This window comes from Drosophila yakuba, chromosome 2R (genome assembly GCF_016746365.2).
Source record: "Drosophila yakuba strain Tai18E2 chromosome 2R, Prin_Dyak_Tai18E2_2.1, whole genome shotgun sequence".
NCBI lineage: Eukaryota > Metazoa > Arthropoda > Insecta > Diptera > Drosophilidae > Drosophila > Drosophila yakuba.
Genome location: NC_052528.2, coordinates 15,469,025 through 15,489,386, shown reverse-complemented (window position 1 = coordinate 15,489,386; position 20,362 = coordinate 15,469,025). Strand labels below are relative to the sequence as shown.

Sequence of the window (20,362 nt, the reverse complement as noted above, 5' to 3'; positions counted from 1 at the left end):
CCTAAGCTATTGCTTTGAGCCCGAGTCGGGCACAAATTAATGACAATGACTCTGAGCGCCGGGGGCAGTGGAATCATGGGCTGTGGAATCATGGAATGGGATGTCGGCAGCCATGTAGCCACTGATTGTTTGGAGGTTTCACACCACCCACACCACACCACACCACACCAGCCCACTCCGCCCAACTGCTGTTGCTTTTCTACTTTTTCAGTGTTTTGTCTGCATTTGCACTGACACATGACAGAGCGTTTCATTTGTTGTGCGCACATTCGACCATGACGCGGAGGAAGTGGGCTTCGATGCCTGGCCAGGATTAACTGGCAACATTGCATGCCCCAAACCGGGTGGTTGGTTCAAGGGGCAGTTATAAAGTGTCGGCCCCGCCTATTTCATAGTTAATTAAGAGAGAAGTGGTCCAGTCGGCAGCGCCCAGTCACTTAGCTACCTATTAGCTGATGCCAACGCTTTTGGCCAAGACACGCGCGCAGCTTAAACGTGGTTAACGCTTCATTTATGGGTATCGCAACCTAACCAATGTAATTGGCCATCCGCTCACGCTCGCAACCCGTATCCTGTATCCACGAACACACGAACACACATTCATCATCGTTGAGCAGAGAAGGATGGCTAATTTGCCGACTGGTGTGCATAAATGGTTAGTGGTTGCCGGTGGTGCAGCGAGCCGCTAATGCCAATGTGCATGCCAATTGGCTGTGGCTGCTGCTAATCAGCATTAAGCTGCGGCACATGTCGCAAACACACGGCACACGACAATGTGCAAACGTGTGTACTCGGCGCTTCTTATGTGAATTAAATGAAAAATTGAAATTAAAAATTTTTACCCCCCTCTGCAGACGCGAAACGAATCGGTTCGATGGCCAAATATTTGCTGTTCGCCAACAGGCGCATCATCAAAATGTTTTTCTTGCCATATTTATGGCTGTGCAATGTAACAAACACATCATAAATGGGGCACAACACATACTTAATGAAATATTTATGTGAGTGCCGTGTTCGTGTGTGTGCGTGCGTATGTGTGTGTGTGTATGCAGCAAGCACATATTTGCCATACATTACGCACACATTACGGTCTGCTGTATTTGTGTTTATTTTACTCAGAGGAATGGATATGAATTTTTTTGTCCCTGGTTGGGCGCCAAAAAGAAGAAACAAAAGATGCTGGCAAAATAAAAAAAAAGCGTACAGCACACTTTGCTGCGCATTTTGAGGCCAGAGGCTACTGCTCTCTACGGTTTCATATTTTTTAATATATTAGCTAGGAAAATATTATATTATATAGAGGTATAGAGGGGAAGATTCATGCGCAACGACTGCCTTCGAATGGGCATGTAAATTTTATTTGTTTTTTACGAGCGCATAAATCAAAGAAAATTGTTTTTTTACAAAATAAATATATATATGTGTGCGTTGCCCCTTTCAATGGCCGGACATTTTATATATATTTTATGCGGTCGGCGACCCTTTTCTGCAGACATTTTGACAGAAAGGAGAAACTCAAATCCCGGAAAATCTGTCCTGAAGCTCCATCAATCCGCAGCCGACCACCAGCTTTTGTATGCATTGAATCCACCTACGATCAACTGCAGTCGATGGATATCCAATCAATAGTCGAGTATAAAATAAACGCCCTCTGGCGATTTCCATTTGAGAACCCACACGCATCTGGCATTTTCATCTGCGTGGTCTCATTTTGATTTTTCCTTCTTGTTTTTCCAAAAATTGATTTCATTAATTTCTAATGCTATCTGAAAATATACGAGGAACAACACCCGCGGGGCGTTTGCACAATGGTAGAAGAAGTGCGCCAGGGAAACATCAATGGAGTGTAAAAAATACAAGGGAGCTGGCCATGTATATATGTATCTTCACAAAAATAAGGGAGAAATGGAAAAAAAAAACGCCGTACTCAACAAATTATATGAAAACGAAATGAGCAAAAAATTATATTAAATATAAGAAGGAAAAATTAAAGATAAAGCGTAATTAAGTGAGCGACACATCAGCCGTAACCTATATTTTTGTGAAAAAATCAATAACGTAATTATTTTAATTGTACTTAAAAGTGAGATAAAAACGGCAAGGCTCAAACAGCATTGTATATCTGGTTGCACATTAGTTTTCCCACTCAGAGAAAGAGGATATACATCAATTAAAAAAATAAAAACTATTTTAAGAATTAAATATAATAAGATAGCTATGCTAAAGATTTACTTTGGAAATTCTGAGCTCAGCAATTACGAAACAGAATTCATTTTGGGGTTTTCACAAATTTCTTTGTTTCATCCATTTCGCCTCTTCACACAAAACCAAATTAATTTAATGCTGTAATTTGCTTGGCTTTTTCATAAAGATACTGCACATCCTTGAAGGCAATTTCCATTTGTTCTCTGCAACGTTTTCATTATGTAATTATTTCCACATGCTCACGTCGGTACGTTAAATTACTTTTTTTTATCAGATTCACCTTTTTGGTTTTTTTTTCGTGAGAGAGCAAAGAAGGAAAACTAAAACTAAACCTTGGCTAAGCATTTGTCGAGTCAGCAACGCATTACCCGATCCCACTTTCAGATAAAAGTGAAACCAGCGACACGTAAACGGTCATGGCCTCATACACACACACAAACGTAGAAACAGGACCGAAAAATACACACTCACACACACACTCGCACATAATCACTCTAATACACGCAAAGCGTTGGCACCCCTTTTCTTATGCAACAATTTTCGAACGTTAGCTGAAATCACAGACTCTCAGATTTTCCGACGGACACAAAGAGCCGGCATAATGGCTCCGGCGGATTGGGATAGAATGGTGTCCTGCTGCCCGGAGAACCCCATGAACCTGAACCCCATGGACCCGCATTAAAAGGCTCTCCAAATGCAGGCGGCCCTTTTAAGTATCTATAAAATGAAAATGTTTATAGAAAAAGTGCTCAAGTGACTTGATTTGTGCATTAAAGATATGTGTATAGGCTCCACCACCTGACACGGAGTATTTCCTCGGTCATAAAATGCAAGAGATATCACTAAGCCCGGTGCCACGTGCTTGTATCTCTCAGATACTTATGCTCTGTGGCTGGGATAATGTGAATGCGAAAAGGGTAGACCAGCACACTCTCACACACACACACAATGGCCACTAAAATTCGGCCGTTAAGTATCTTTTAAGGGGCATCGGGACAGGAAGTGAAAGTTTTCCGTAGTCAGTCAGTCTGTTACCCAGCCATTTACTGCATTTTTATGTGACCAGGGCGGATTGGGGCAGGCATATGTAGATGGGCCAGGTCATTGATGGGTTATGTAAGAGCCTGTTGTGCGGCCAAGATCCGTTCAATATACTTTATATATCGAATGAAAAAGGATGAGAACTCTTTTAAGTTGAATTGGTTCTTTGGCGGAGAAATAAAGTGAAAAACATTCGTTTAATGGATTCATGTGAGTGTGGTGTGTGTGCCTATATTACAACGTAAAATATTTTACAAAATATGTGTTTTATACCTAAAGGAAATGCAATCCCTTGAATTTGCAACTGAGTTAATTCCGTTTTCAGCTGCAAATAGGCTTGATGTAATTACAATTGTAAACAATTTCTTACAGCAGAGAAATAAAAACTTAACGATCTTTGAGCCGATTTACTTTCCTATTGAGGCGACTGTCCTTTGCGTAATGTCATGGCCTTCCACTTGTGTTAATGGGATAAAAATTAAATTTAATATAAAATTCATTTGCCGAAATCAAGGGGAACAGCAACGAATGCTTGTTACATTTCTCGGACTGGCCGAGCACTTTCAATAATTGCCACTTTGGCGCACATTAAAGTCAACTTATGCCGAGAATTGACTGCTGCAACAGCCGAGGCCTATCCACCACCCCCAACACCCCGATGGGCTTCTCTGTCCCGATGTTGCCCCACCTAGAACGCATAATCATTATCGTTACAGTTTATTGCACATTAAAACTGCGCCGCTGCCGCCTTCCCCGTCGCCCCCTTGCCTTTATGCCACACTTTCTCTGGGCCAAACACTTGGCATTACATAAAGCAAATGGCCATAAAACGGAGCAGGGAACATGGTTAAAAGGACGAGAAGGACGAGAAGAACAAGTCCAAGGAGCGGACGAGAAACACAGACTTGACCGACTCGTAATTGTCACCCTCAGCGCCTTTTGTTGAAATTTACACATGAATAGTTGCCGGACCTCCAGTTGGGAATTTAATTTAATTGTGTCTGAAATTTGCTTCCATCCTGAGCACTTGCTCTCTCCCTTCTACTCATTCGATGTGCTTCAATTGTAACTGAAATTTTTATTTGATTTTTATTTAATTTTTAAGCACTGCTCCCAATGGTGCAATTAACAAATGGACTTGAGCTTAAATATGATTTGCAGTTAGCTAAGTTTACGACCAAACGAAACCCTTTCCTTTGCTTAAGTTAAAGCAAAATCCAAACGTAACCAAACCCCAAATCCAATAAAACGGGGTTAGAGCTGTCACGCTTATTTTATTTGATAGCCCCATGATTTTAGCAAATTATGCAAATGTTTGCACTTATTTGAAACAACATTTTTGTTACTCATATTGGAGTCGCACTCGTACTCCCCTCTCTCCCTCAGCTTCATCTCTTGCAAATATTGACAAGAGTTTTTTATTTAAATTTGGCTGCCAATTTCTTGGCAGGAGTTTCCGGCAATGTCCCAACCAACCCACTGTTCTGCCCCTCCAACTGCCACGTTCTGTGCATATTTTTGCCAAATCAGCAAATGTTGCCGTTGTCAACTGAGTTTTTCCCTGCCATGTCTCGATTCGCAGATTCCACTTTTTTCACGACTTTTCTTTTTTTTTTTAGCCGTCTTCTCTTCCGTCGTCAGTGGAGTCGAGCGGAGCAAATGCCACTAATATGAAAGCAAATTTGCATAATAATTTTTGCCAGATTCTTTTGCTAGCTGGCTGCCGTCATATTTAAGTTGAAATTCCTCTAGTTTGACATTGGTTTGTTTCCCGTTTACTTTTTTTGCCTCGTCCCTTTAATGTTGTTATTTCTGTTGCGGTCAAACTACTTTGCCACTACTTATTAAATTAATTGAATTTAATGGCATTTAATAGGAAAATTAATTAAAATGCTTTATTTATTATGGCCTATTAAATGGATTTTTTTTTGCCTATTCCCACAGCAAAAAGGAATTTCGTTTTTTATGAAATTCTATCTGTGGCGGGCGTTTTAAATGTCAACTGTCGGCAAAATGCAAACTTTTTCTTTGGTTCGGTGTGCGTTTGTTATTTGAGAATTTGTGAAATTACACAAAAAACGTTGCTTTAAAATACAATAATAATACAAGATACAATAATATTATTTGCAGAAAAAATTCCATTCAATTAAATTACTCGATACTTTGTTTAAATTCTTTTTTTGAATGGGAAGAAATAGATAAATTTAACTTGGAGTATTGACATGAAAGCACACATCGAGCGATGTTAAAGTTCATTTATTTACACACCTTACGCCTGTTTGCTCTTGGGGCCATAAAAATAATTGGCAATAAATGCGCTAAGAGGCAAAACAAAATGCCAATTGCCAGAGACCAAGAAGCCAGTTCCAGTTCCGGAGAAAAGGAAACCCGGAAAGGAATAAGAAATCAACACATTGCTTTTAATTAATGGAAGCTGCCAAGCACCCACATACGCAGGCAGTCACCACCGAGTTTTTACGACCTTCCGTCTGGCATCTGGGAAAACCATCAAAATGGGCGGGAAAATCGGAATGTGTGGGGTGGGGTGGTGGAAAAGTCACCGTGTCGCTTGTCAGTTTCAAGTGCGTTCAGTTATAATTTTATGTGCAATTAATTTGCCACACTATACATGCGTTTAATGCGATTGCTCGTGTGTACGTGAACCAACTAATGAGGCAACTTTTTTTTTCGTTGCCTGCTCAATATTGTTGAGCTACTAAAAATTGTTTAGCCCAAAAACCAGTTTAATGGTCGCCGTGTTGCGGCCATTAATGTTGATGGCATTTTTATAGTTCCTGGCGATGGGAGAGAAAAGTTTCACTAAACGAAATCAAAGTAGAGCAACTTTCCTGCAACTAGGTTACAATTCATTCGAACACTTTGCATTATTCAAGCCCGGGGTACGAAAAACAAATCGAAAACAAGTGGACAAACGTGGCCAAAATGGCAAATTTCGACGCAGAGTGCCACGCACAGTATTTTGGCCAATTTTACGATTGATTTTTGCTGTGGTGCTGCGAAGCGGGGACCGAAGTGGAAGCTGCGTTTGGTTTTAGCGAAAATCTCTAATTAGCTAATTGCTATAATTAAATGTTTTGCCAATGCCCGCATTTCGTTTAACTCAGCACGAGGAGGTAATGCAAATTCTGAGAGCTGCCACCGCATATGAGGGTGTTCAGAGGGTGTGCGTCTGTCTGTCTGTGTGTTTTTTTGGTCGACGTCATCATCGTTGCCATCATTGGCAGCATTGGTAGCATTGTTATTATTGCGGTTGCCCTCGTTCTTTGGCATTGGTTTGCGCACAGCTCGCAGCTCCCTCCGTAATGGCATCGGACAAATCGAACATATTTGCATATGAAATGAGCGAAAAATCGAAACATGGCGGCAGCCAGACCCGGACCATGTCGTATCCCAGCGGAAAGAACCGGGGAGCTCGGCGATTTCCGGCTTAGACGGCATCACATTTTAAACGACTCTGTACGAAGGCGACCACCAACCATCTACCACCACCCAGTCCCCGTCCCAGCTGAATCGAAAGTCAGGCAGCTAAAAACCATTTATAATCATTATAAATTATGCATTGCATTATCGCTGCCCGACCATGTCGTGACTCGCTCAGCTTGGCTTTTACCCAGCTGATTAGCAACTAATTCCGCAGCGACCACGCTGCGTATGAGCAATGTGCGCCGCCTGCAGTTGACTGAGTTTTGATTTGGGTTCACAATTAAATCATCTCTTGCGGTCAGTGCATGGGGGTATAAATTTTTCATTTTTTTTTTAAACTGTTATAACTTTGTTTGGCCGACGCGAAATTGCTGAGCCTACGAAATGCAAATGAGTTAACAAGTGAATTTAAATGAGATACAAACAACGGCGGAATTCCGTGACGAGGGACCGTCGTTGTCGTTTTGCGAATTGGTTGAAAAACTCGTGGGCAGACGAAAAAGGGCTAACAAACTTTTTGCCAAAGAAAATGCTTTAGAAATTTCATAGAACAGTGAAATTAGACAGGCTCTAGCCCAATCTTATAAAATTTAAATTAAAATCAGGCCGAAATACGAAATACGAAAAACGTTGGTAGAACGGAATCCGGTTGTTTCGGTGGCCGGATCTGAAATAAGCTTAAGCGAAGAGTCCCGAAATTAATGTCAACTTCAAACAGTAATCTCTCGCTTTCTCGTCCCGCGCTTTAAACAAAGGCGGCGAAATATGAGCGAACAAAGCAACTGCGAATAATGAAAAGGCAAACGAATCTTAAGTGCAGGCCAGAAATAACACAAATAAATGCCGAGCAAAAGGGAAATCGTTAAGAGCAAGGACTCGGAAAATAAGCGAAGCCAAAGGACATAACTCAAAAAATGGCTACACACACACACACACACACAGACAGACCAACACACTCACAAAAAAGGCAGCAAAATAATGGAAGGCGGCAAAATGAGGAAGAACAATTCCGTCTTGAAAGCCGAGCGAAATTAGCATAAAAAAAGGATTTGCTCGCTAATTTCACTTTAATGTGAGAAGACGAAGGAAGAAAAAGGCGCAGGACAGCGATGAAGACGTCGCGCCCATTACGTCACTTTTATCTCACAAAGCCCCACTCCCCCCCCTTTCATCCATGCCATTTTGGCCCATTCTCTGCGCTTTTATTTATAGCATTATTAGTTGGGCCAAGCGAGAGATCGCAGCGTGCTCCCCGCAACTTGGCTTTTTGGGGGGTCTGGTCCAATAACAAAGTGCTAATGCCCTCGGCTAATTATACATCATTTGTTAGCCAGCTTTTTTTTACATTTTTGCAACCACTTTCCTGCAGCTCGGGCTGATTCTTTCCGTTCCGTCTGTTACACAGAAAAAATTGTCGTCATAGGTTGACACAGTCTTGCCAATCAGAAAATTTACTTTTAAACCACGTTTAATTGTTTGCAAATATATGAAGAATCAAAAAAATAGAGGAAGGGGTTTAGAACTATGAATGATATAGCAGCACACTGTTAACCATTTTATTAACTAATATCAGCCACCAAGGTCTGCAAATATAAATGTGCGAAATTTCTTAAGATAATAAAAATTTCATGTTTTAAAACTAGAAACTTCCTAAATATTTTAGGAGATACACTTAATAAGTGGTTATTTCGTATAACCAATGGCCCATGATTTTTTCTCAGTATTCTCTCGAAAGTGACACCACCTAATCGCTCAAATTTTTTCCAGGACCTCCCGTGCTATCCGAGTCCATAATGGGCACGGTCGGCCGACTGCCCTGCAACGTCACCCCGCCCATTCACGAGGATCGAGTGGCGCTGGTCATCTGGTACAAAGTTGGCCTGAAGACTCCCATTTACAGGTGAGTGCCGAGCGCCTTTCAATCAATTCCATACCCGAATGCAGCTGGTAGGCTGATACGCTGGTAGGTAGGGGCGCTACAATTCGATTTTCAAAGGAGGCCGACAAGTTTGAGTGACACGGTTGTTGGTTTTTTGTTCGTTTTTAGAGGCACTCTCTTAAATCTTTAAGCCGCCGTGTCAAATGCAGAACCACAGGCCGCAGACCCACCTGACCGCAAACATTTCAACCACACACACTCAGACAGACACGTTGGCACGCACGGGTCCATAAATAAACAAAATTGATTACCGCAGACAACTTTTGACGCACTCAACCCGCTCGCCACTCAGCCAACAGGACAACAGGCCAACAGAGAAGCCGGCAACAACAACAGCAACAGGACAAACAAACACGGCCGACAGATGAGGCGGGAAATTGGATCGGAAAAGCGTTGGCGGGGCGGGGTCGTGGCGGTCGGAAAACGGAGACCTGCACATGTCAGTTGCCGTATTTGCGGGCACTTTTCATTCTGATTTAATGGCGGCTAATTAGACATTTTTTCATTTTTTTTTTTGATTGTTTGGTGTCTGCTTTGGGGAGTTTGTCCATCAGGCTGCAGGCCTGAAATTAGCATAACTAGAGAATTATACACAGATCCATGGCATCCAGGCATCCAAAAATCGAGCAAAACTTTCTCGACAATCCCAGCGCGCTGTGCTGCTCCAAGGTTACATTCGGCAGCAAAAACTTTTTCAATTATTCATGTCTGACATAATGTCGCAGTGGTTGGTCCTCAGCATTCTAGTTTCGAGTGTCTAGTATCTTGTATCTCGCAGATATACACGAGACTACATCAAAGGAGTGAAACTTTAATTGGATTTATCCGAGTTCGCCGCATGTGAGACAGCCAGTACGCCAGAGCCCTGGTGATTAGCTGATTGCCAGGCAGCTAGGCAGCCAGGCAGTCAGCTAGCGAGGCTGCCAGTTGGCCAGGCCATTGACATGCGGCCAAAACTAATTGAACTTCGGGCACTTCAAGGACTTGCAAATGACTCGAGCGAAAGTAGTAATTAGCGTTGCATAACGACCGCAGGAGAAAGGGCACCGACGAGCCGAGCTCAACTCTTGTTTGTAATTAAAAACCACTCAGCAAGTAAATTAATCATAAAAAGAAACCGAGTAGCCGGAGTGGCAAGAGTGCAAGGACCACGCCCAGTGTTGAAAATTAAATTTTTCGTCCAGCTCACCGAAAGCTCAATTCCTGGAATCCGTTCGTTGTTTTTCATTGCCCAGCTGACATGTGATGCCCCGGCATCATGTTTTCCACGGAACCTCATTATCCGCTCCAGTTTCAGTTGGTTCAAGTGCGCCATATGTGCTTATGGGCGAGCAAATCAAAATTTAAATGCAATAAAACACGGGCTAGCAGTTTGAGAAGAAGACATATGGACTTGCAGTTAAGATTGACTCATGCGCAAAACAAATTTATGGCGCATTCGTAAAAGGGAAAATGATTATTTCTCTTTGGCGCAAACAAACGATGGTTCAAGATCCAATTTAGGTGCCATTGGCTGAGCTGAAACTCAATCGCCAACTGAGTTCGAAACTCGAAAGCCTTTGGGCCATGGCATAAATGTTTAATTCATAAGTTCTGGCATATCACTAGGCAAAAACACACGAATCGGGCTTCAAACTTGGCTCCCTCGGGCGAGGATTACGTGGGATCTCAATTAAAAACGCCTTCGTTTCGTTAGAGGAACGATAAAATAGAATATTACGCTAAAACGTGCATAATTAACTATGTGTTCGCAGCGCTCGGAGTAAAAATGGCGAGAGGAAAGCTTTAAACCCAATTAACTTCGCCACTTGGCTAAATGTTGACCTAAATCAGGCGCCACCCACTTTCGAAACTTTTTAAAACCAACTCGGTGGAAAGCTCGTGGCTCGAGGAGGCAGAACAGACACTTTAAGACCATTGATTGACCACCAAAATGAGCTCGTTACCCCCGAGTATCCGCAGAAAGGAAAATAATCAATAATCGGAAATTTCAAGCGAAAACAATAAATTACTGCGAAGTGGGCGGGTGTGTATTATTAATTCATTGCTGAACCCAATTATGCTGTTGGCGATACAAAAAACAACTTTCATCGTGGCGTGAGAAAGTAATGAGAGTATGGGCGACTTTTGTTTTCCATTTGCTCGAGCTGATACACAGGAAATCTTTTAATTTTCCCACTCCGACACTGAAAGAATATTCAAGGAGCTTAAGAGGTTTTAAAGTTAACTGAAGTATTGATACAAAATGAAAACCTTAATTATTCTGCACATTCATTACAAGTACAGTAGCCTGTTTGTAGAGACTAATCTGGGCTGGATATATTAATATATTTTAGATGTATTTTTCCCAGTGCACGTCTTGACTTTCGTCTGTTTTCCCATTTCAGTGTGGACACACGCGACTCGAACTTCGCCCAGGGAACGCACTGGTCGGATGAGACCTACCGGGAGCGACTCTCCTTCCACGTGGAAGGACGTGCTGGCACGCTGACCATCAAGTCAACCACGGAGGACGACACGGGCGAGTATCGTTGCCGCGTCGACTTCCAGAAAAGTCCCACTCGCAACTCCAAAGTGAATTTAACTGTCATAAGTAAGTATTGAGCCACTCGCCTTTCTCCTTTCTCCAGTCTCCTTTCTCTTGCCTCCTGCCATCTTTCTCCATGTCCTGTCTGTTTGCCCACACTGTGCGGGGTAGCATAATTGAGCAGCTAATTTGTGCAACGACATATCCTTGGTCCGCATTCTGGCAGTGCCTCGGTTTCCATTTTCAGCTCGGTTCTGGCCCGGCCAACCACGGCACTCAGCTCTTGGACAAACACATTAGTTACAGAATAAGACGCCAACTATATGTTCGGGCTGCCAAGTTTTCCCTTCTTTTCAGCCACTACTACTGCCTCCCCTTGTGGCACTCTGCACTTGGCAAACAGATTTTAAAGTGCCAACTTGGCGAGAAGTTTAAACGTGGCTGGTTAAAGCTGCTCAAGGAGAAATGGAAGGCCAGCGAGTGCGCAGGGTGCAATTTCAGAATTGAATTCCTTGCCTTTTAAATGGATTTCAGATCGAAATTGGGCATGCAAGGGTATCCTTTGGCCATGTGGGCATTTTGATCCGTTCAGCTCTAATTCATAAAAATAATAGGTATATATTAAGATAAACTTACTAAGCTAGTTTTTTCCAGACTAAGAAAAATGCGTTTCAATTTGTTTCATATTTTGAATGTAACAACTAGAGGGGGAGCTTAACTATGGTTTTTTCAGCATAGTTCATTCCGAGCCTGAAGTTTCAATTTGGAGCTTGTTTTTTTGCGCAGCTCCAAGGGGAATGGGAATGTGGGGATACCTGTGCAGTGAGGCGGCCACAACTTGCAATTTACCATTAAAATTTATATGCGTTTCCAAAGGCGTTTAGCTGAAATATATGGCCGGCGGAGTTGGCCTGGCCGAATATTGTTGGTAAATAGTTGCTGCCGACGTCGCTGCTGTTAGATGAAGCGCAAAGGGCTAAAGAGGCGGTAGAGGAAGTAGGGACCTAAGGGGCGTGGCCGTGTTTTACAAACTTCTTGAGCATGTTGAACATGCTCAGTCTGTTTGTGTGTGTGCGTGTGTTTGTCTGTGACATGTGAAGCGTAAAACCATGGCAGGATTTAGAACTTTGTACGTTGGTGGGGAAATTGCAAAAAGGGAAAAAGGAGGAACCGAGGATAAAACTTTAAAGAAGATATTAGATTAAAAGTTGCCCCAGTCCGGGGTGGACAGTTTGGACAACTTGCCGCTGCTGCTAATGCTCGGAAAGGGGTTTGGGAAATTCCCAGGACTTGATCAGGCCAAGCAAATTTGCCAGCAAAGCGATGATAATGGGGTTTTTGGGGGGTCAAAATACTTGGCCAAGTTAGCTCACCCACATAGCCAAAAATAATAAGGATACCGCTTGGCAAGCGAGCGCAGCGCAGAGCAGTCAAAACAATGAAAACGTAGAAAAACGGCAGAATGGGTAAGTTCCAAGAAAATGGGAAACAAAAATTAAAGCTCCGCAGGGAGAAAAAAAAGTTGAAATTCCTCGCTTAACTTTGACTGCACCTGTTCGAACTTCCTTCCTCTTAGTTTTTATTTTTCACTTTGCCAAGTGGCAACAGCATAAGTAGTCCTTTTAAAGCAGTGACAGTCAAGCCCTTAAAAAGCTTGCTGGCCAAAACGGTGAGCTGGTGAGCTGGTCAGCTGGTGAGTTGACAGCCCAAGAAGACTTTCCCAGTCGATGTGCATATCGCAGGGCAGCGACTTTGTGTGAGGGCACTTGAGGGCAGTGTGCAAGCCGCAATACTTCAGAGTCTTTATATAATACTTTATACTTTCTGCATTTCAGTTCCGCCCGAGTCAGTGATTATATTGGACAGCAAGGGTGTGACCATCGAGGATCACACGCTGGGTCCTTACAACGAGGGCTCTGGGATAAACATCACGTGCGTGGCCATCGGCGGTAAGTCCTTCTCCCTTTATATCCATACCATGTATCCATACCACGTAAGATATGTGTGTGTGTAAGTGTGTGTGTGTGGAAAAGTGTTGACGGTGCAACGCTTGTGTCTGACAATTAAAAGTGATGAGCGTGAAAATGCAGGCGAAAGATTTTCACATTTTATTTAATTTCCACCCGCCTGTCGACTGCACGGACACGAACTCGAACTCAAACAAGGGCTTGGAGCTGGAAAACCAAAGTGCAGACAATCGAGGAGCTCGGGTAGCTCGGCAGCTCACACAATGCCCACACAAATTGCATTGAGAGCACTTGAGAATTGCTAAAAGCCAAACAAGACAACAAATGAAACAGCGAAAGGCACTTGAATACACACACATACGCAGCCCACAAACACCGATTCATATAGACCACATAGAGCCACATATTACCCAGTGAAAGACACTCATCCACTCCTTGCACTTGTGAGCACATAAACAAACAGAAGACCGGCTAAAATGCTGCCAGCTAAACGCAGAGACAACTCCAAGTCTAAGCCGCATGGCAAACATATCAGTTGCACACACGCACATGTTTCCCCCCCCACACACACACACACACACACAACCCGATATATTCTTTTTCTTGCCCGGGCATCTTGTAAAAAGTCCTCCTGCCACTTCCACAGGTCGACCACAGCCGAGGGTTACCTGGCTGCACGGCAACACCGTCTACAAGAACGCCAGTGTGGGCCAACCCCTGTCGGAGCGACGGGTGGGCAATACCCTGTCCCTGGCGCGACTGGAGCGGAGGAATCTTCACATGCAGCTAACGTGCCGGGCGGAGAACAATAATTTGACAACGCCAATTATCAGCAGCGTCGTCCTGGACATGAACCGTGAGTACTCAACTGACAGGACTGGCCCCGGGAGTCCTTGAGTCCACCCCCTGCCAGATCCCCATTCGATTTCAGTCCGGGCCTAACTAATTAAATTCTATCGCCACCAACAGTGCGTCCTTTGATTGTGAAGCTGCAGGGGGAGAATCGAGCTCTGTCGGCGGGGAATTCTTATCAGCTCAGCTGCGTTGTCATCGGAGCACGTCCAGCGCCGACGATTACCTGGTGGAAGGGCAGTACCCCCATGAAGAATACTCATGAGATTGTAAGTGGAAACAGTGGGCAGACCAAGGACCAAGTTCTGGCACGACTAGCACGAGGTCCTGTAAATGTTTTCTTGGCACCGAGAACTTGGTTAAAATATCTGTGCAAGTTGTCAAACTCGACTGATTGCATTTCTTTGTATGTGTAAAAGCTAAGTTAAATTGAGAAGTTATTTGGAGCACTTGTAAATATTTCTAAAAGTGAGCAAGAAGGCTTTAAAACCTTTAGATTTGATCAACTTTAAATCAACTTTAATGTAAAATGTAAAATATTAAAATTGCCAAGGAAAGAGAGCTTTGATTAAGAACTGTTTGGCTTATATTAGTACATTGTTTCAAGCCTGTCAGAAACACCCGCCTGCTACCCTGGGCAAAATGTTTATAAACATGCAAATTTCAAATGCCTGTCATCCTTGTTAATGGCTGCCCCAGAGTACACTTTCCATTCTCCATTCCCCCAACGAGACAGCGCCGTACACATGCTTTGTGGTAATTGAAGTTGCTCGAACGGCAGTCACGTAGCAAGGACCTCAATTAAAAGTCACCCCCTATCCATATGGAAGGACGTGCCAACCCTTTCCTTTCCAAAGTCCTTTGTCTTGGCCAACTGCTCAGCCGTTAACTGATTGTCTCATTTAGGCTACACCGGACGGAAATCTTACCACCTCGGTGCTGACATTCACGCCCACCATCGATGACCGCGGCAAGTTCCTCTCGTGCCGCGCGGAGCAGAGCATGATACCCGAGTCCGGAATGGAGGATGGCTGGAAATTGGACATTTATCGTGAGTTTTGCTTAATATTAATATTTAATTCGAAGCGCCAAAGTTTTTAATGAAACCGAAAGCATAAAGTCGGCGAGCGGCTTTAAAATCCCTGTACTTAACTCCATCCAAACATATATATGTACTATATATATATTTATATAGGTAGTGGTCCACATTTTTCTTCGATTCTCCTCAGCTGCGCAAGTTTTGGCAAATTAATTTCCAGCGGCCGCCGGTGAAACTTTTCCACAAAAACTTGCGAAACTTTTTAACCCGCCACAAGCACCGCAACGCCGCGCCGCCTGCAAAGTCATCTTTACGCCTTTACAGTTTTCGACCTGTTTGCACAAAATTTAAATGGCAAAGCCACCTCCCATCGCTCCCTTCGTCACTCCAATAATGGAGGAAGAGTTCCGCATCCTGTTTGGCTTGGGAGTGCGGTTTTGTTGCTTACCTTTTAACTTTTCCACTTTTTGTGCTGCACAGCAGACCGCCCCAAAACTCGATTCGATTGAAATATCTGGTTCATAGTCCGCGAAACGCGAAACGAATTCTTCGGTGCGATGGGGGGCACTGTTTGCTCAATTTGATAGATTGCTTAATAAGCTTAATTGATTCGCATTCGCGCACCAATTTCGAATTAATCAAGTTAAAATATTGCTCAGTTACCCAATGGCAAAACCCCCAGCCGAACACCATTTTGAAGTTGGCCTAATTGCCGAGTTGGCCAACGGAAAAAGTATAATCATAAACAAACAAGCTGGCACGGAAAAAATCGGAGAGCGAGTTGAGTGGCAGTGGGTGAGGGGGAAGGGGAAGGGGAAGGGGGAGATGCCTGAACATTTGAGCAACTTAAATTGGCTAATTTGTGCGGCTTACACAGTAATTACATCTTTGGCCCCGCGCACTTCCGCAATTTTATTTGCCTGCCAGGTTTATTACTCGTCTGGCCAGGCGATTTAAAGTAATTAGCTACCACGATGTCATGGCAGCAAAGTTTGTTTTTCTTCATAGCCAAACACACAAGGACTTCTATACAATTTTCCTCGTTCTTTGCATTCGCAGATATACCGGTGGTGAGTCTGGAACTGGGTACCAATTCGCTGAACTCAACTCTACGCGAGGGAATCGATGTCTTCTTCGAGTGCAACATCAAATCGAATCCCTGGATATACGAAGTTAGCTGGCGGCACAATGTAAGTGACAGACAGATGCCGTTTTACACGCGATTCACCTCCTACTCCTAAACCGCAAATTTCGAAAGTAAATTGAACAACCCACTGCTTTTGCCAACTCGCGGCTAATTTAATACGACTTGGGGGCACTTTCGAGACCAGGAAAGCGCAAACCTTTTAGCATGCGGTATTATTATTATTATCATTTTCATTATATACCATACATACATTAGCCTTTGGCGGCTGGGCTGATCGAAAGCCCAAAACTCTGGCCGAAATGGAACGCATAATTGTTGCATATTTTAGGGCTGCCAAGGGGCGAAAAATTGGAATCTACTCTACGCTCTCGCACACATACTAGGAAACGAGCACACACAATTTATTATTGAATTACTGGGCTGTGAGAGAGCACTTAACAATTTATGCAGACCGGGCCTAATTTATGCAGCAGCCAGCGGCTCTTCAATCAGCAGTCCCACCCTCCGGCTTGCGGGGCGTATGCGCAATGTAACGCAACATAAAAGTGTTATTAGCTTTGAGAAATTAAATTTATTTCAATTTAGCATTTATCGGTAAATTGAATTGAATTCAATAAATTATTACGCCACGCACGAAGGGGTGGAATTTGGAGTTTGGAATTCGATATATTCCATTTTCAATTTTCAATTTTCAATTTACCTTTCACTTTTCACTTTTTGCTTTCGATTTCAGGGCAAGATCCTAACCAACAATCCAGCCGAAGGCATCGCCGTCTCCAACCAGAGTCTGGTGCTCCAAAACGCCAGCCGGGCGAGAAGTGGCATCTACACCTGTGTGGGCAGCAATCGGGAGGGCGACGGCGAGAGCAATCCCGTCCAGCTGGACATACGATGTGAGTATGAGAATGTCCTTCGTCCTTGGCCTTAGCTGCAGTGTGTTAATTTACATAACAACTTAATTAAAACGAAGTGGATCTTTTGATTGCAATTTGTAACTAACACGTTACACAATGCAATTACAGCAGGACGGATTCTCCGTTAGTCCATCAGTCCGTCAGTGTCTGTTTGCGACTTATCCTGCCAGAGACAAATTGAATTTTTCCCGTAAATCAGACAAATAAATCAATTAAGCAGCAACAATGCAGCCACAAACGAGGCGACAATGCTGGCATTTTCTTTAAATATTTAATTGTATAAAATCCAAAAGTCCACCCAGAAGTCCAGAATACCAAGCCCAAGTTGGGCCAGCCAATGTTTTTGTTTAATTATGCTGATAGCCATGCAATTGAAAACGATGTCCTGCGCTTTGTCTCCTTGCAGTTGCACCTGTGTGCCGACCTCGCCAACGACTCTCCTACAGCTCGGGCAGGCATGAAACCGTCAAGGTGGCCTGTGAAATTGATGCCAATCCCGCGGAGGCCACCTACGTTTGGAAATTCAATGCAACTCAGGGAGAAACAGTTGACATACCGGCTTCGCAAGTGGCCGTGGATCGGGGCCGTAGTATTGCCCATTACACGCCCATGACGGAGAATGTAAGTTCACCACATCAGCCTGTCCCAGTTCCTGTCCATTTCCATGCCCATCCCCAATACCCTGCCCAATACCATGCCCATTCCCATAGCCATTCCGAATCCTGGTGCACTCCTAGAGGCCATATAAATCAGTCCGTGGCACGCCCTTGAGGGCCAGCACATAATTTTCCAAACGAGTTGCGGTTTTGAATTTTCAATTAAGGTTGAAAAGGTGTGTTGCCAACGGCGTTGCCATCGCCGCAGTGCATGCATAAATTAAGCCAACGAAATGCATTGTCACTCAACCCCACCCCTTATCCCTGCCCCAACCTGCCCCACCAGTCCCAAAACTGCACCACCACACCGCCGTATCCTTTCACCACCCACACTCGTACTGATGCCCGTGTTTGCGATTTCTTCTTTGCATTGCCAGGACTACGGAACGCTGCTCTGCTGGGCCACCAACGAAATTGGCGATCAAAGTGAACCCTGCGTATACACAATATTCCCAGCAGGTGAGTAGTCGCAATCGGGAAAGGGAAGTTACTGACAAAGTGGGTGGTTCACCTGTATGCTGGGCTATGTACCTTGCTGCCTTGCATGGACTCTATTTCGGGCCTTTCCGGGCTTAAAAGGTTTATTCGGCACTCAACGAGGTTTATTTAGTAACCATTTAACTTTTAAATATAATCAGACATTCACACAAATCCTTTATTTAATAGTAAATAATATCGAAGTACACTCTTCAGTATAACTGTCATCTACACGGTATCTGCAGCGCCATCATCACAGTTGCTAGCCGTGGGTTAGGGCTTTGCTTTCAGCGGTTTTTGTTTATGTTTTGTTTTGGGTTTTGCCAAGTCCCGCTGTGCTGATTTGTCGATGACTTTGGCACTTTGGCGCTTCGCTTTTTCTGGCTGCTGTCTGCTGGATTAGGCAAACTTGCGCTGCGAGTTAGCTTATTGATTCTGAAGAGTAGAGTATGCGCATGCAAAAAGCCGTAGACAAATGCTTGGGGTACCGACAATTTGTTGCTTGATCTGCCCACTAAGCCGGAATAATAAATACCTCTTTCTACGTTCCATTCGCCATGCTTGCAGGCGAGCCGGATCCGTTGCTAAACTGCACGGTGCTCAACCAGACATCGACGGGATTCCAAATCGAATGCATTGAGGGCTTCAATGGCGGCCTGCAGCAGGACTTTATAATGGAGGTTTACATGAACGGAACGACACGACATCCCAAAATTTCAAAATCAAAGTGAGTACGGCCCGAATGCTGGAACTGAACCAAAAACAAAAAACAGAAAGGGCAAAATACCAGAAAAAGAGGCGAAATGGACACGGAGCAATCAGAATCACACGCCGTGTGACTTCTGCATTACAACAAGCCCAACGAGCCGTGGCATCGAACAGAACGCATGGCCATGGTTACGTTTGCATCCAATGGATCCATCGGCTCCATGGCGATGTGAGCATCCTGCAGCTGCTGCTGCTGCTGCTGCTCCTTCGGCGAAACCCATTTGTCCTGCTCTTTGCTCTGGCACAGGCACTGGCCTTTTTTGCGGTTTCCTCGTACTTGATTTGGACATTCAAATATCGATTCAACTTCGTTGCAGGCGACCGTACTTTGAGGTAAGCGGACTGGTGCCCGGCATGGGCTACAACGTCTTCCTCATCGCCAACAACAGCAAGGGCCGTAGCAACGCCACCATTTTGCAGGTCTACACGCTGAAGGATCCGGAGAAGCAGACGGGTGAGTTTAATCACACACGGGCACTCACACCCACCCAACGAATCTCCCAGTTTCGAGGAACAAATCCCCACCTAACATACATGTGACTCGAGTGATGCGGGCTGTCCTGCTGCTCTCTCTCTCTCTCTCTGTGCGTTTGCAATTTCATGCATGTTCTGGTCCGAGTCCTTGCTCACTGCCCATAAATTAATTGGCAAGGGCCTGCACTTACAGCTGCTTCATTTGTCTTTCAGTTTTTCTGCCCTTCAAGTTTTGCTAACATGCTTTTCTTTTCCTTATGCCTTATTTCCAAACTGCACGCTTTTATTTTAGTTAAAATAACATTCACTAAGTCCTTCCAAGGACTCAGGCCTGCCTATCCCAAATCAAAATCAAAAACGACAGCGACCACGACCACGACCAGCGACTGCGTTTGCGATGAGGATGAGTTCCTAAATCTGGGCAAGGGATTTAGCCACGACGAGGGCACAGACGCTGACCAGCAAGAAGGTAGCGGTGGACTATCCTTTTCTATAATTTTCTATTAACTATACTTTTTTTGTTTGATTTTCAATTTAATTTGTACAACTGCCTTGTTCGTTTATTATTGTTTGATTTAATTAATTAATTAATTCAATGTTATTATTTAAATAAGAATTTTCATTTGTGTTATGATTTGTTGTTATATGTAGTTTTAGTTCTTATTCACGTTTAATATTAAATATTTATTTCTGTTTGTTTCCCCTAGCCGTTTGAAATAATATGTTAGTTTTATATTTTTACTGTAATTAATTTCCACTTACAATCTTTTCGGTTTATAGCACCATTAATTCACTTTAACAACTTCACCCCACCCCACTCCACACAAGAAAAAAAAAGAGCTGCACAAATAAATCCGGATGCCAAATGGTTTTATTTTCCTGTTCCCTTTTTTTATGTTGGGTCACTAAAAA

At 43.7% G+C, this 20,362-nt stretch overlaps 1 protein-coding gene across 7 annotated transcripts in view; it reads left to right on the top strand.

The window, feature by feature from the left end:
* LOC6530808 (neural cell adhesion molecule 2) overlaps nt 1-20,362 on the top strand; it is a 57,587-nt gene that overhangs the window by 29,416 nt on the left and 7,809 nt on the right. For 5 of the 7 annotated variants that reach the window (XM_002091655.4, XM_039371989.2, XM_039371988.2 and 2 more), the window contains 13 exons: nt 8,458-8,590; nt 11,017-11,222; nt 12,992-13,105; nt 13,770-13,979; nt 14,093-14,244; nt 14,882-15,026; nt 16,074-16,204; nt 16,895-17,054; nt 17,482-17,696; nt 18,109-18,190; nt 18,776-18,935; nt 19,294-19,430; nt 19,743-19,919. In XM_002091655.4, the coding sequence (XP_002091691.3) occupies nt 8,458-8,590; nt 11,017-11,222; nt 12,992-13,105; nt 13,770-13,979; nt 14,093-14,244; nt 14,882-15,026; nt 16,074-16,204; nt 16,895-17,054; nt 17,482-17,696; nt 18,109-18,190; nt 18,776-18,935; nt 19,294-19,430; nt 19,743-19,919 (2,022 nt within the window). The remainder of the gene's footprint in view (nt 1-8,457; nt 8,591-11,016; nt 11,223-12,991; nt 13,106-13,769; nt 13,980-14,092; nt 14,245-14,881; nt 15,027-16,073; nt 16,205-16,894; nt 17,055-17,481; nt 17,697-18,108; nt 18,191-18,775; nt 18,936-19,293; nt 19,431-19,742; nt 19,920-20,362) is intronic. The other 2 variants (XM_039371990.2, XM_039371992.2) reach the window with 1 other exon arrangement.